Source organism: Parambassis ranga, unplaced genomic scaffold (assembly GCF_900634625.1).
Source record: "Parambassis ranga unplaced genomic scaffold, fParRan2.1 scaffold_217_arrow_ctg1, whole genome shotgun sequence".
In the NCBI taxonomy this organism is placed as follows: Eukaryota; Metazoa; Chordata; class Actinopteri; family Ambassidae; genus Parambassis; species Parambassis ranga.
Genome location: NW_021144764.1, coordinates 14473 through 27168, shown reverse-complemented (window position 1 = coordinate 27168; position 12696 = coordinate 14473). Strand labels below are relative to the sequence as shown.

The 12696-nt window shown below is 44.8% G+C and overlaps 2 protein-coding genes across 2 annotated transcripts; both read left to right on the top strand.

Moving 5' to 3' along the window:
* The first annotated feature begins 2552 nt into the window (after positions 1–2552).
* On the top strand, positions 2553–5245 carry LOC114429703 (tricarboxylate transport protein, mitochondrial). Its single transcript, XM_028398364.1, has 7 exons — positions 2553–2757; positions 3540–3678; positions 3766–3850; positions 4100–4204; positions 4281–4396; positions 4476–4549; positions 4938–5245. Exons 2-7 carry the CDS (start codon positions 3571–3573, stop codon positions 5050–5052), a joined length of 603 nt encoding a protein of 200 aa, XP_028254165.1. The 5' UTR covers positions 2553–2757; positions 3540–3570; the 3' UTR covers positions 5053–5245.
* Positions 5246–8814: 3569 nt separating this feature from the next.
* LOC114429699 (tricarboxylate transport protein, mitochondrial) lies at positions 8815–11436 on the top strand. The gene is made up of 7 exons (XM_028398361.1): positions 8815–8920; positions 9702–9840; positions 9992–10076; positions 10326–10430; positions 10507–10622; positions 10702–10775; positions 11164–11436. Exons 2-7 carry the CDS (start codon positions 9733–9735, stop codon positions 11276–11278), a joined length of 603 nt encoding a protein of 200 aa, XP_028254162.1. The 5' UTR covers positions 8815–8920; positions 9702–9732; the 3' UTR covers positions 11279–11436.
* The last annotated feature ends 1260 nt before the right edge of the window (positions 11437–12696 follow it).

Sequence of the window (12696 nt, the reverse complement as noted above, 5' to 3'; positions counted from 1 at the left end):
AGTTTAATGATGTGTGTGTGTGTGTGTGTGTGCCTTCCGTCTCATTCCACGGTGGAGGAGAGGGTTCTCTTTTACCGCAGATGTTTTTTTCTTTTATAATTTTAACACTGTGATGTTAATCGCCTCGTCTTCGACCTAATGTGCCAACTGCTGCTCATAAATACGATGCCATGCTATAGATGAATGCATCCGGCGTGTTTACATGCAGCGCATCGTGTTGCTCAGTGTGTGTGTGTGTGTGTGCAGTACATGTTTACTTTGTCAGCTTCATCACAGATACTTTAATCCTGCTTTTGTGTGGAAGCTCCACAGTAGTTCTGATCATGTACTGTGCCTTCAGTCTAATTAACCCTTCACAAATAAACATGGACCAGACTGTTCACCGATTGTCGTCTTCTTTGTATGCCTCTGTGTGTCAGCCTGTCACCATGGTAACAGCAGAGGAGACCTCAAACACCACTCCAACTTTGAGAGCCTGGCGTGCGGAAACGATTCGGAATTAGAAAATTCTGAATACAAGTTTGATAGAGCGGCATCTAATGAGCGTTTTAAGACTAAACTGGAGACTGTAGCTTGAAGTTTGTAGGAGGAGATACATTTGGCAGATGACCCTCGTTGAAGTTGACCTGGAATGTCCTCTGTGAGATCAACATGTTGATAGTTGAAAAATAAAAAAGAAGAAAGAGGGTGAAGAACATTTAACTAATAAGCAGAGTATAGGTCCTCTGTAGCTGCCTGTGAATGTTTTCCTGTATCCATGGCAACCTGAATGTTTATCGACTGCAGCTCTACATAAAATGTTTAATAATTAACATGAAATAAGATAAAATAAGGTCAATTCAAGTTTATTTATAAAGCACATTTATAAAAACAACTTTCGTTGAAGTGCTGCAGACAGGAGTCAGCCATGTATTAATAACATCAAAGTAAAATAATAAAAGTACAGGAAACAAGATAATACAGGCATAAAAATGGTAAAAGCCAAGGTGAACAATGTAAACTAACAGTAAGGCTATAAACTGAGAACAGAACAGATCTTGAGTGGTGGCTGTAATTGCAAACAAACAGGAGACCAGTGCTGGGAGATCACATCACATCAACACAACTAAAACACACATTCTGTCAGAAACATGCAGGATGAATGGACGTTCACATTGGCCTTTTCCAGGTCATTTCACGGAGTTAAAACCTCGTTGGCCAGCTCCTCAAACTTGGAAGAACACTGGTTGTGTTCTTGGACAGCCTTTCTGAGGTTTTTGTTTTCCTCTGCCAGCTGTTCACACTTTGCCATTAACTGTTGTATCTTTTGTTGCTGGAGAACCAGACACTGATAACAGACGATGACTCTTCTCCTCCGTGCAAGATGTTTCTCCCTCTGCGTCAGTCCACTTTTCTCCTCATACTTCTGTCCTTTCTTGTCCTGCTTCACTCGTTCTTTGCGCTCTTTATTCTCGCGCTCCTCTCGTTTTTTGAGCTCTTTCTTGTCCTGCTTCTCTCGTTCTTTGCGCTCTTTATTCTCGCGCTCCTCTCGTTTGCGCTCTTTCATGTCCTGCTTCACTCGTTCTTTGCGCTCTTTATTCTCGCGCTCCTCTCGTTTTTTGAGCTCTTTCTTGTCCTGCTCCTCTCGTTTTTTGAGCTCTTTCTTGTCCTGCTTCTCTCGTTCTTTGAGCTCTTTCTTGTCCTGCTTCTCTCGTTCTTTGCGCTCTTTATTCTCGCGCTCCTCTCGTTGTTTGCGCTCTTTCATGTCCTGCTTCTCTCGTTTTTTGCGCTCTTTATTTTCACGCTTCTCTCCTTCTTTGCGCTTCTCTTCTTGTAATTTCTGAATCGCCTTCTTAATAAAGTTCTTAATAGTCCTGAGCATTCTTGATGAGTCCTTGCGTCCCGCTGCGTGTCGCTCAAATGTGCTAATGTGGAAAAGCTTCTGGTTTGTTGACCTGTCACCATGGTAACAGCCCTGCCTGCCTGTATCCATGGCAACCTATTATCAGACGTTTTCCTGATTACGGTGCCACCTGGCAGGGGCGTGGCCTGCTGGGTTTAAAAGCCAGTCCTTCGGCACCGATCAGCCCTGCTCACCAGCGGCCCCCTTATCTTTTGTTTCACTTTAGCTCTCGCCTCACACATCCAAGCTTGCATACACTACTGATTCTACATCTGACCCATATAGGCCACATATTCGAGATCATTTGGTGTCATTTGTTTTCAATAAATTGCAGCTTAAGTGGCCGATTCGTCCGATTCTCTGATTGCCTGCCTGAGTCTCTGATTTGTTGCAGGGTTTTTGGTCACCAGACAGAGTTAAGTGCTGCCTTGCAACGGGAATCAAAACTAAAAATATCAACAAATATGCCCATTTTAAATAAGATAAGATAAGATAAAAATATATATTGAGACTACTGGATGGAGATGGAGGAGACCCCGTAGCCGATATTTGACTAAATAATCAATGAATCGCAGTATTGGAACGGTTAAACCGGCCTCCTGCTCGCATCCCTCCATCCCTCCATCCATCCTTGGGATCCTACACTGTGACCTTGCTCTGCGCCTTTTTGTCCCTTGCGGCCGCCGTAGTTGTCAGATTCGCAGAGCTTCGTCGGGACGAATGAAGGAAGATGTGTGTGTTTGTTGTGTAGTGCTGTCAGCTCGGCGTCAAACATGTCTCTGAACGGAGGAGAAGGAGATCGAGGATTTTACTTCAACACCGTCCTGTCTCTGGCCCGGTCTCTGGCAGCTCACCGGCAGGCGCCGATAGAAAAGGTAACGGTACCGTCCCGGTCAGCTAGCTAACCAGTGACAGGCTAATACCTGTCAGCTGAGTGCGGCACCGAGGCCCGTCCCGAACTCCGCTTCTCCACCGCTTGGCGCAGTGTAATGAATCAGAAGACACAGTAAACATGTCCGCCAAGTAATCAACAATAATTATTCGTCCTTTAGTTCATTAATGGCGCCACCTGGTTGCATTTTAACTGACTCCAGAGCTGCTAGCTTCGGCTAACGTTAGCTATTTACAGTTAACCTTCCTTTGCTTTAGCTCCCACATTTACAGTGTTTCAGTATTTTTTTACTCATATTTGGACTGACAGGAAACCACACAGCGATTATTCATTTTAAAAATAACACAGTGAAAGAATACAACACTTTTTGTGTCTTTAAAACTTGTTTTTAAGGAGACATTTCGCGTCTCAACGGGTTAACACTTTAATACTTGTTTTTTTAAATAAAGGAAAATGTAGGATGACAAAAACATAACTACAATCATAGGTGATAAAGTCAATCAATGTATTTAATCTGTATTTATTCAGAAGTGCCCACGGACATGTTTTATTTATTTATTTTTTGTCATGTGACTGCTGGTCACATGTTGACATTGTTATATGGAGAAGAAAGTGTAAAATAAAAACACTGTGAGCTCAGATTTGCTGTGATTTTCAGAGTGAATCATGTTTTTACAGCGTCTGTCATTTTGGATGCAGGTTCTTTTTCATCAACACCAGCCGATACTAACTGTCTTTCTGCCTGTTTTCCTCTCCGTGTTCCAGATTCGGGGTGTTTGAGTTCCTCAGTAATAAGATGCGTGATGAGAGCGGTAAACTGGACAGCAAGCGAGGCTTTCTGTGCGGCCTTGGAGCTGGAGTGGCGGAGGCAGTGGTTGTAGTCTGTCCCATGGAGACAGTCAAGGTAATAAAGAGTGAATGTAAATATTTGGATACTGACATGTTTATTAATCTGTCTGTTCATTAATCTAATCTTTACGATACATTTCAGGTGAAGTTCATCCACGACCAGACGTCAGCGAACCCAAAGTACAAAGGGTTTTTCCACGGTGTGAGGGAGATCATCAGGTCTCAAGGTAACAAGTGGCTTCATACTGCCACCTGCTGGACACAGGAAGTAACTCCCATCAATACACATGTGTTATTCAGAGGATGCTTTTCCTCCTCTGCGGTCAGAGTGTGTGTGCAGAATAACTCAGGTATTCAGACAGAGATCAGCTGCAGGTCAGACAGAGACTCTCTGAGTGTTGGTCATGTGACTGCTGCTCACATGTGACTCCATCATGGCATCCTGCTGGTTGTCTTACTTCTTCTGTGTGTCTCAGGACTGAAGGGCACCTACCAGGGCCTCACAGCTACTGTACTGAAACAAGGCTCCAACCAGGCCATCCGCTTCTACGTCATGACTTCACTGAGAAACTGGTACAAAGGTGAGAGAGTGTGTTATCACTGCATGAAGCCAGAAAAAGAACCGCAGCATACAATGATCTGTCGTGTGTCTGTCAGGTGACGACCCGAACAAAGCCATCAACCCTTTGTTGACTGGACTGTTTGGAGCTGTGGCTGGTGCTGCCAGCGTGTTTGGAAACACTCCGCTGGACGTCATCAAGACCAGGATGCAGGTTAGCTCAACCGGCTGGATTTATCTGTACAAGGTCGCTGTTAGCATCGAAGCTAACGCGTTTGTATGCTATTCAACAGGGTCTCGAAGCTCACAAGTACAAAAGCACAATCGACTGCGCCATGAAGATCATGAAGCACGAGGGACCAATGGCGTAAGTCCACCAGTGTTTACCTGTTTACCACTCTGTCAAACCAAACAGTCATAATCTGAGAACGGTACTGTTCACACATCCTGGTCTCCGTTCAATTCTTTTTCTGTGGCTTTATGATTATCTAGTTTAGTGCTTTATTGATTTTTCAACAGTGGCAGCCGCTGTTTTCTTTATGATTAGAACAGATGTGAAGTTACTTTCTGTAATAAATCAGTGGTAGGTGTATGAAAAGGACGATACGTCCACCGTTAGTCCATGAAATTAATGTGTAGAAATGATTTGCATTTATAATGTTATATCCAAAAGATTAAAGGACAGCTTCAGCACCATGTTGGATTATGATGTCATTATGATGCACGGTGTGAGCCTCTTCATTCGCTCTGCTCAGGTTCTACAAAGGTACTGTGCCTCGACTGGGTCGGGTGTGTATGGACGTGGCCATCGTCTTCATCATCTACGAGGAGGTGGTGAAGGTCCTGAACGTAGTGTGGAAGACGGACTAAACGCGGACGCTGCGGTGCTACACGAGCAGGACTGCCAGGGCCAGAAAGCCCCGAAAATCCTGCTCCTAGGTTCTAATATCTACCTCCGACAGACAGAGAGACAGACAGAGAGACAGACAGAGAGACGGACAGAGAGACGGACAGAGAGACAGACAGACGGACAGAGAGACAGACAGACAGACGGACAGAGAGACAGACAGAGAGACAGACAGAGAGACGGACAGAGAGACAGACAGACGGACAGAGAGACAGAGAGAGACAGACAGAGAGACAGACAGACGGACAGAGAGACAGACAGAGAGACAGACAGAGAGACAGACAGAGAGACGGACAGAGAGACAGACAGACGGACAGGGACAGAGAGACAGACAGAGAGACAGACAGACGGACAGAGAGACGGACAGACGGACAGACAGACGGACAGACAGACGGACAGAGGGACAGAGAGACAGACGGACAGACAGACAGACAGAGACAGACTGAGAGACAGACAGACAGAGACAGACAGACGGACAGAGGGACAGAGAGACAGACGGACAGAGACAGACAGAGACAGACAGACAGAAAGAGACAGACAGACAGACGCGGGGATTGGTGTGTTCTGTTTTTACTTATCGCACAAGTGGAGGCATCATGAGGAAGAACGAGCTGCTCACAGCCGCTCTTTGTTCAACATTCAGAAAGTTCTTGCCCCAGGAGCACCAATCCTGACTCAACACAATGTGATCCTGGAGTAGACAAACAAATGCTACTTGAAAATGATTCCACCGTTTTAAAGCCCCCTTTTTATATATATATGCACACATGTAGAGATCAGCTGTTAGTGTTCTAATGCTGCAGAGGTGCATTAACCTGAAAGCCTTAAATCAGAGCCTTTGATTGTAGAACTTCACAGAGATGCAGTTTGAAGTTGTTTTAAATCAGTTAGCGCACATGACTGATGCCGTGAGAAGTGCCTATCATCGTATGATTCATGTAGAGGTTAGAGGGAACTGAGCGTCACTACAGAGTTTAATGATGTGTGTGTGTGTGTGTGTGTGCCTTCCGTCTCATTCCACGGTGGAGGAGAGGGTTCTCTTTTACCGCAGATGTTTTTTTCTTTTATAATTTTAACACTGTGATGTTAATCGCCTCGTCTTCGACCTAATGTGCCAACTGCTGCTCATAAATACGATGCCATGCTATAGATGAATGCATCCGGCGTGTTTACATGCAGCGCATCGTGTTGCTCAGTGTGTGTGTGTGTGTGTGCAGTACATGTTTACTTTGTCAGCTTCATCACAGATACTTTAATCCTGCTTTTGTGTGGAAGCTCCACAGTAGTTCTGATCATGTACTGTGCCTTCAGTCTAATTAACCCTTCACAAATAAACATGGACCAGACTGTTCACCGATTGTCGTCTTCTTTGTATGCCTCTGTGTGTCAGCCTGTCACCATGGTAACAGCAGAGGAGACCTCAAACACCACTCCAACTTTGAGAGCCTGGCGTGCGGAAACGATTCGGAATTAGAAAATTCTGAATACAAGTTTGATAGAGCGGCATCTAATGAGCGTTTTAAGACTAAACTGGAGACTGTAGCTTGAAGTTTGTAGGAGGAGATACATTTGGCAGATGACCCTCGTTGAAGTTGACCTGGAATGTCCTCTGTGAGATCAACATGTTGATAGTTGAAGAATAAAAAAGAAGAAAGAGGGTGAAGAACATTTAACTAATAATAAGCAGAGTATAGGTCCTCTGTAGCTGCCTGTGAATGTTTTCCTGTATCCATGGCAACCTGAATGTTTATCGACTGCAGCTCTACATAAAATGTTTAATAATTAACATGAAATAAGATAAAATAAGGTCAATTCAAGTTTATTTATAAAGCACATTTATAAAAACAACTTTCGTTGAAGTGCTGCAGACAGGAGTCAGCCATGTATTAATAACATCAAAGTAAAATAATAAAAGTACAGGAAACAAGATAATACAGGCATAAAAATGGTAAAAGCCAAGGTGAACAATGTAAACTAACAGTAAGGCTATAAACTGAGAACAGAACAGATCTTGAGTGGTGGCTGTAATTGCAAACAAACAGGAGACCAGTGCTGGGAGATCACATCACATCAACACAACTAAAACACACATTCTGTCAGAAACATGCAGGATGAATGGACGTTCACATTGGCCTTTCCAGGTCATTTCACGGAGTTAAAACCTCGTTGGCCAGCTCCTCAAACTTGGAAGAACACTGGTTGTGTTCTTGGACAGCCTTTCTGAGGTTTTTGTTTCCTCTGCCAGCTGTTCACACTTTGCCATTAACTGTTGTATCTTTTGTTGCTGGAGAACCAGACACTGATAACAGACGATGACTCTTCTCCTCCGTGCAAGATGTTTCTCCCTCTGCGTCAGTCCACTTTTCTCCTCATACTTCTGTCCTTTCTTGTCCTGCTTCACTCGTTCTTTGCGCTCTTTATTTTCGCGCTCCTCTCGTTGTTTGAGCTCTTTCTTGTCCTGCTTCTCTCGTTCTTTGCGCTCTTTATTTTCGCGCTCCTCTCGTTTTTTGAGCTCTTTCTTGTCCTGCTTCTCTCGTTTTTTGAGCTCTTTCTTGTCCTGCTCCTCTCGTTCTTTGAGCTCTTTCTTGTCCTGCTTCTCTCGTTCTTTGCGCTCTTTATTCTCGCGCTCCTCTCGTTTTTTGAGCTCTTTCTTGTCCTGCTTCTCTCGTTCTTTGCGCTCTTTATTTTCGCGCTCTTCTCGTTTTTTGAGCTCTTTCTTGTCCTGCTTCTCTCGTTCTTTGAGCTCTTTCTTGTCCTGCTTCTCTCGTTCTTTGCGCTCTTTATTCTCGCGCTCCTCTCGTTGTTTGCGCTCTTTCATGTCCTGCTTCTCTCGTTTTTTGCGCTCTTTATTTTCACGCTTCTCTCCTTCTTTGCGCTTCTCTTCTTGTAATTCTGAATCGCCTTCTTAATAAAGTTCTTAATAGTCCTGAGCATTCTTGATGAGTCCTTGCGTCCCGCTGCGTGTCGCTCAAATGTGCTAATGTGGAAAAGCTTCTGGTTTGTTGACCTGTCACCATGGTAACAGCCCTGCCTGCCTGTATCCATGGCAACCTATTATCAGACGTTTTCCTGATTACGGTGCCACCTGGCAGGGGCGTGGCCTGCTGGGTTTAAAAGCCAGTCCTTCGGCACCGATCAGCCCTGCTCACCAGCGGCCCCCTTATCTTTTGTTTCACTTTAGCTCTCGCCTCACACATCCAAGCTTGCATACACTACTGATTCTACATCTGACCCATATAGGCCACATATTCGAGATCATTTGGTGTCATTTGTTTTCAATAAATTGCAGCTTAAGTGGCCGATTCGTCCGATTCTCTGATTGCCTGCCTGAGTCTCTGATTTGTTGCAGGGTTTTTTGGTCACCAGACAGAGTTAAGTGCTGCCTTGCAACGGGAATCAAAACTAAAAATATCAACAAATACGCCCATTTTAAATAAGATAAGATAAGATAAAAATATATATTGAGACTACTGGATGGAGATGGAGGAGACCCCGTAGCCGATATTTGACTAAATAATCAATGAATCGCAGTATTGGAACGGTTAAACCGGCCTCCTGCTCGCATCCCTCCATCCCTCCATCCATCCTTGGGATCCTACACTGTGACCTTGCTCTGCGCCTTTTGTCCCTTGCGGCCGCCGTAGTTGTCAGATTCGCAGAGCTTCGTCGGGACGAATGAAGGAAGATGTGTGTGTTTGTTGTGTAGTGCTGTCAGCTCGGCGTCAAAACATGTCTCTGAACGGAGGAGAAGGAGATCGAGGATTTTACTTCAACACCGTCCTGTCTCTGGCCCGGTCTCTGGCAGCTCACCGGCAGGCGCCGATAGAAAAGGTAACGGTACCGTCCCGGTCAGCTAGCTAACCAGTGACAGGCTAATACCTGTCAGCTGAGTGCGGCACCGAGGCCCGTCCCGAACTCCGCTTCTCCACCGCTTGGCGCAGTGTAATGAATCAGAAGACACAGTAAACATGTCCGCCAAGTAATCAACAATAATTATTCGTCCTTTAGTTCATTAATGGCGCCACCTGGTTGCATTTTAACTGACTCCAGAGCTGCTAGCTTCGGCTAACGTTAGCTATTTACAGTTAACCTTCCTTTGCTTTAGCTCCCACATTTACAGTGTTTCAGTATTTTTTTACTCATATTTGGACTGACAGGAAACCACACAGCGATTATTCATTTTAAAAATAACACAGTGAAAGAATACAACACTTTTTGTGTCTTTAAAACTTGTTTTTAAGGAGACATTTCGCGTCTCAACGGGTTAACACTTTAATACTTGTTTTTTTAAATAAAGGAAAATGTAGGATGACAAAAACATAACTACAATCATAGGTGATAAAGTCAATCAATGTATTTAATCTGTATTTATTCAGAAGTGCCCACGGACATGTTTTATTATTTATTTTTTGTCATGTGACTGCTGGTCACATGTTGACATTGTTATATGGAGAAGAAAGTGTAAAATAAAAACACTGTGAGCTCAGATTTGCTGTGATTTTCAGAGTGAATCATGTTTTTACAGCGTCTGTCATTTTGGATGCAGGTTCTTTTTCATCAACACCAGCCGATACTAACTGTCTTTCTGCCTGTTTTCCTCTCCGTGTTCCAGATTCGGGGTGTTTGAGTTCCTCAGTAATAAGATGCGTGATGAGAGCGGTAAACTGGACAGCAAGCGAGGCTTTCTGTGCGGCCTTGGAGCTGGAGTGGCGGAGGCAGTGGTTGTAGTCTGTCCCATGGAGACAGTCAAGGTAATAAAGAGTGAATGTAAATATTTGGATACTGACATGTTTATTAATCTGTCTGTTCATTAATCTGTCTGTTCATTAATCTGTCTGTTTATTAATCTGTCTGTTCATTAATCTGTCTGTTCATTAATCTAATCTTTACGATACATTTCAGGTGAAGTTCATCCACGACCAGACGTCAGCGAACCCAAAGTACAAAGGGTTTTTCCACGGTGTGAGGGAGATCATCAGGTCTCAAGGTAACAAGTGGCTTCATACTGCCACCTGCTGGACACAGGAAGTAACTCCCATCAATACACATGTGTTATTCAGAGGATGCTTTTCCTCCTCTGCGGTCAGAGTGTGTGTGCAGAATAACTCAGGTATTCAGACAGAGATCAGCTGCAGGTCAGACAGAGACTCTCTGAGTGTTGGTCATGTGACTGCTGCTCACATGTGACTCCATCATGGCGTCCTGCTGGTTGTCTTACTTCTTCTGTGTGTCTCAGGACTGAAGGGCACCTACCAGGGCCTCACAGCTACTGTACTGAAACAAGGCTCCAACCAGGCCATCCGCTTCTACGTCATGACTTCACTGAGAAACTGGTACAAAGGTGAGAGAGTGTGTTATCACTGCATGAAGCCAGAAAAAGAACCGCAGCATACAATGATCTGTCGTGTGTCTGTCAGGTGACGACCCGAACAAAGCCATCAACCCTTTGTTGACTGGACTGTTTGGAGCTGTGGCTGGTGCTGCCAGCGTGTTTGGAAACACTCCGCTGGACGTCATCAAGACCAGGATGCAGGTTAGCTCAACCGGCTGGATTTATCTGTACAAGGTCGCTGTTAGCATCGAAGCTAACGCGTTTGTATGCTATTCAACAGGGTCTCGAAGCTCACAAGTACAAAAGCACAATCGACTGCGCCATGAAGATCATGAAGCACGAGGGACCAATGGCGTAAGTCCACCAGTGTTTACCTGTTTACCACTCTGTCAAACCAAACAGTCATAATCTGAGAACGGTACTGTTCACACATCCTGGTCTCCGTTCAATTCTTTTTCTGTGGCTTTATGATTATCTAGTTTAGTGCTTTATTGATTTTTCAACAGTGGCAGCCGCTGTTTTCTTTATGATTAGAACAGATGTGAAGTTACTTTCTGTAATAAATCAGTGGTAGGTGTATGAAAAGGACGATACGTCCACCGTTAGTCCATGAAATTAATGTGTAGAAATGATTTGCATTTATAATGTTATATCCAAAAGATTAAAGGACAGCTTCAGCACCATGTTGGATTATGATGTCATTATGATGCACGGTGTGAGCCTCTTCATTCGCTCTGCTCAGGTTCTACAAAGGTACTGTGCCTCGACTGGGTCGGGTGTGTATGGACGTGGCCATCGTCTTCATCATCTACGAGGAGGTGGTGAAGGTCCTGAACGTAGTGTGGAAGACGGACTAAACGCGGACGCTGCGGTGCTACACGAGCAGGACTGCCAGGGCCAGAAAGCCCCGAAAATCCTGCTCCTAGGTTCTAATATCTACCTCCGACAGACAGAGAGACAGACAGAGAGACAGACAGAGAGACAGAGAGACGGACAGAGAGACAGACAGACGGACAGAGAGACAGACAGAGAGACAGACAGAGAGACAGACAGAGAGACGGACAGAGAGACAGACAGAGAGACAGAGAGACAGACAGAGAGACAGACAGAGAGACGGACAGAGAGACAGACAGACGGACAGACAGACGGACAGAGAGACAGACAGAGAGACAGACAGAGAGACGGACAGAGAGACAGACAGAGAGACAGACAGACGGACAGACAGACGGACAGAGGGACAGAGGGACAGAGAGACAGACAGAGAGACGGACAGACGGACAGAGAGACAGACAGACGGACAGACAGACGGACAGAGGGACAGAGGGACAGAGAGACAGACGGACAGACAGACAGACAGAGACAGACTGAGAGACAGACAGACAGAGACAGACAGACGGACAGAGGGACAGAGAGAGGGACAGAGAGACAGACGGACAGACAGACAGACAGAGACAGACTGAGAGACGCGGGGATTGGTGTGTTCTGTTTTTACTTATCGCACAGTGGAGGCATCATGAGGAAGAACGAGCTGCTCACAGCCGCTCTTTGTTCAACATTCAGAAAGTTCTTGCCCCAGGAGCACCAATCCTGACTCAACACAATGTGATCCTGGAGTAGACAAACAAATGCTACTTGAAAATGATTCCACCGTTTTAAAGCCCCCTTTTTATATATATATGCACACATGTAGAGATCAGCTGTTAGTGTTCTAATGCTGCAGAGGTGCATTAACCTGAAAGCCTTAAATCAGAGCCTTTGATTGTAGAACTTCACAGAGATGCAGTTTGAAGTTGTTTTAAATCAGTTAGCGCACATGACTGATGCCGTGAGAAGTGCCTATCATCGTATGATTCATGTAGAGGTTAGAGGGAACTGAGCGTCACTACAGAGTTTAATGATGTGTGTGTGTGTGTGTGTGTGCCTTCCGTCTCATTCCACGGTGGAGGAGAGGGTTCTCTTTTACCGCAGATGTTTTTTCTTTTATAATTTTAACACTGTGATGTTAATCGCCTCGTCTTCGACCTAATGTGCCAACTGCTGCTCATAAATACGATGCCATGCTATAGATGAATGCATCCGGCGTGTTTACATGCAGCGCATCGTGTTGCTCAGTGTGTGTGTGTGTGTGCAGTACATGTTTACTTTGTCAGCTTCATCACAGATACTTTAATCCTGCTTTTGTGTGGAAGCTCCACAGTAGTTCTGATCATGTACTGTGCCTTCAGTCTAATTAACCCTTCACAAATAAACATGGACCAGACTGTTCACCGATTGT

Coding starts and splice junctions, on each gene's coding strand:
- LOC114429703 (XM_028398364.1), top strand. CDS start 3,571: ATGCGTGATGAGAGCGGTAAACTGGACAGCAAGCGAGGCTTTCTGTGC. Junction 3,679..3,765: donor GTCCCATGGAGACAGTCAAG/GTAATAAAGAGT, acceptor GATACATTTCAG/GTGAAGTTCATCCACGACCA. Junction 4,397..4,475: donor TCATCAAGACCAGGATGCAG/GTTAGCTCAACC, acceptor GCTATTCAACAG/GGTCTCGAAGCTCACAAGTA.
- LOC114429699 (XM_028398361.1), top strand. CDS start 9,733: ATGCGTGATGAGAGCGGTAAACTGGACAGCAAGCGAGGCTTTCTGTGC. Junction 9,841..9,991: donor GTCCCATGGAGACAGTCAAG/GTAATAAAGAGT, acceptor GATACATTTCAG/GTGAAGTTCATCCACGACCA. Junction 10,623..10,701: donor TCATCAAGACCAGGATGCAG/GTTAGCTCAACC, acceptor GCTATTCAACAG/GGTCTCGAAGCTCACAAGTA.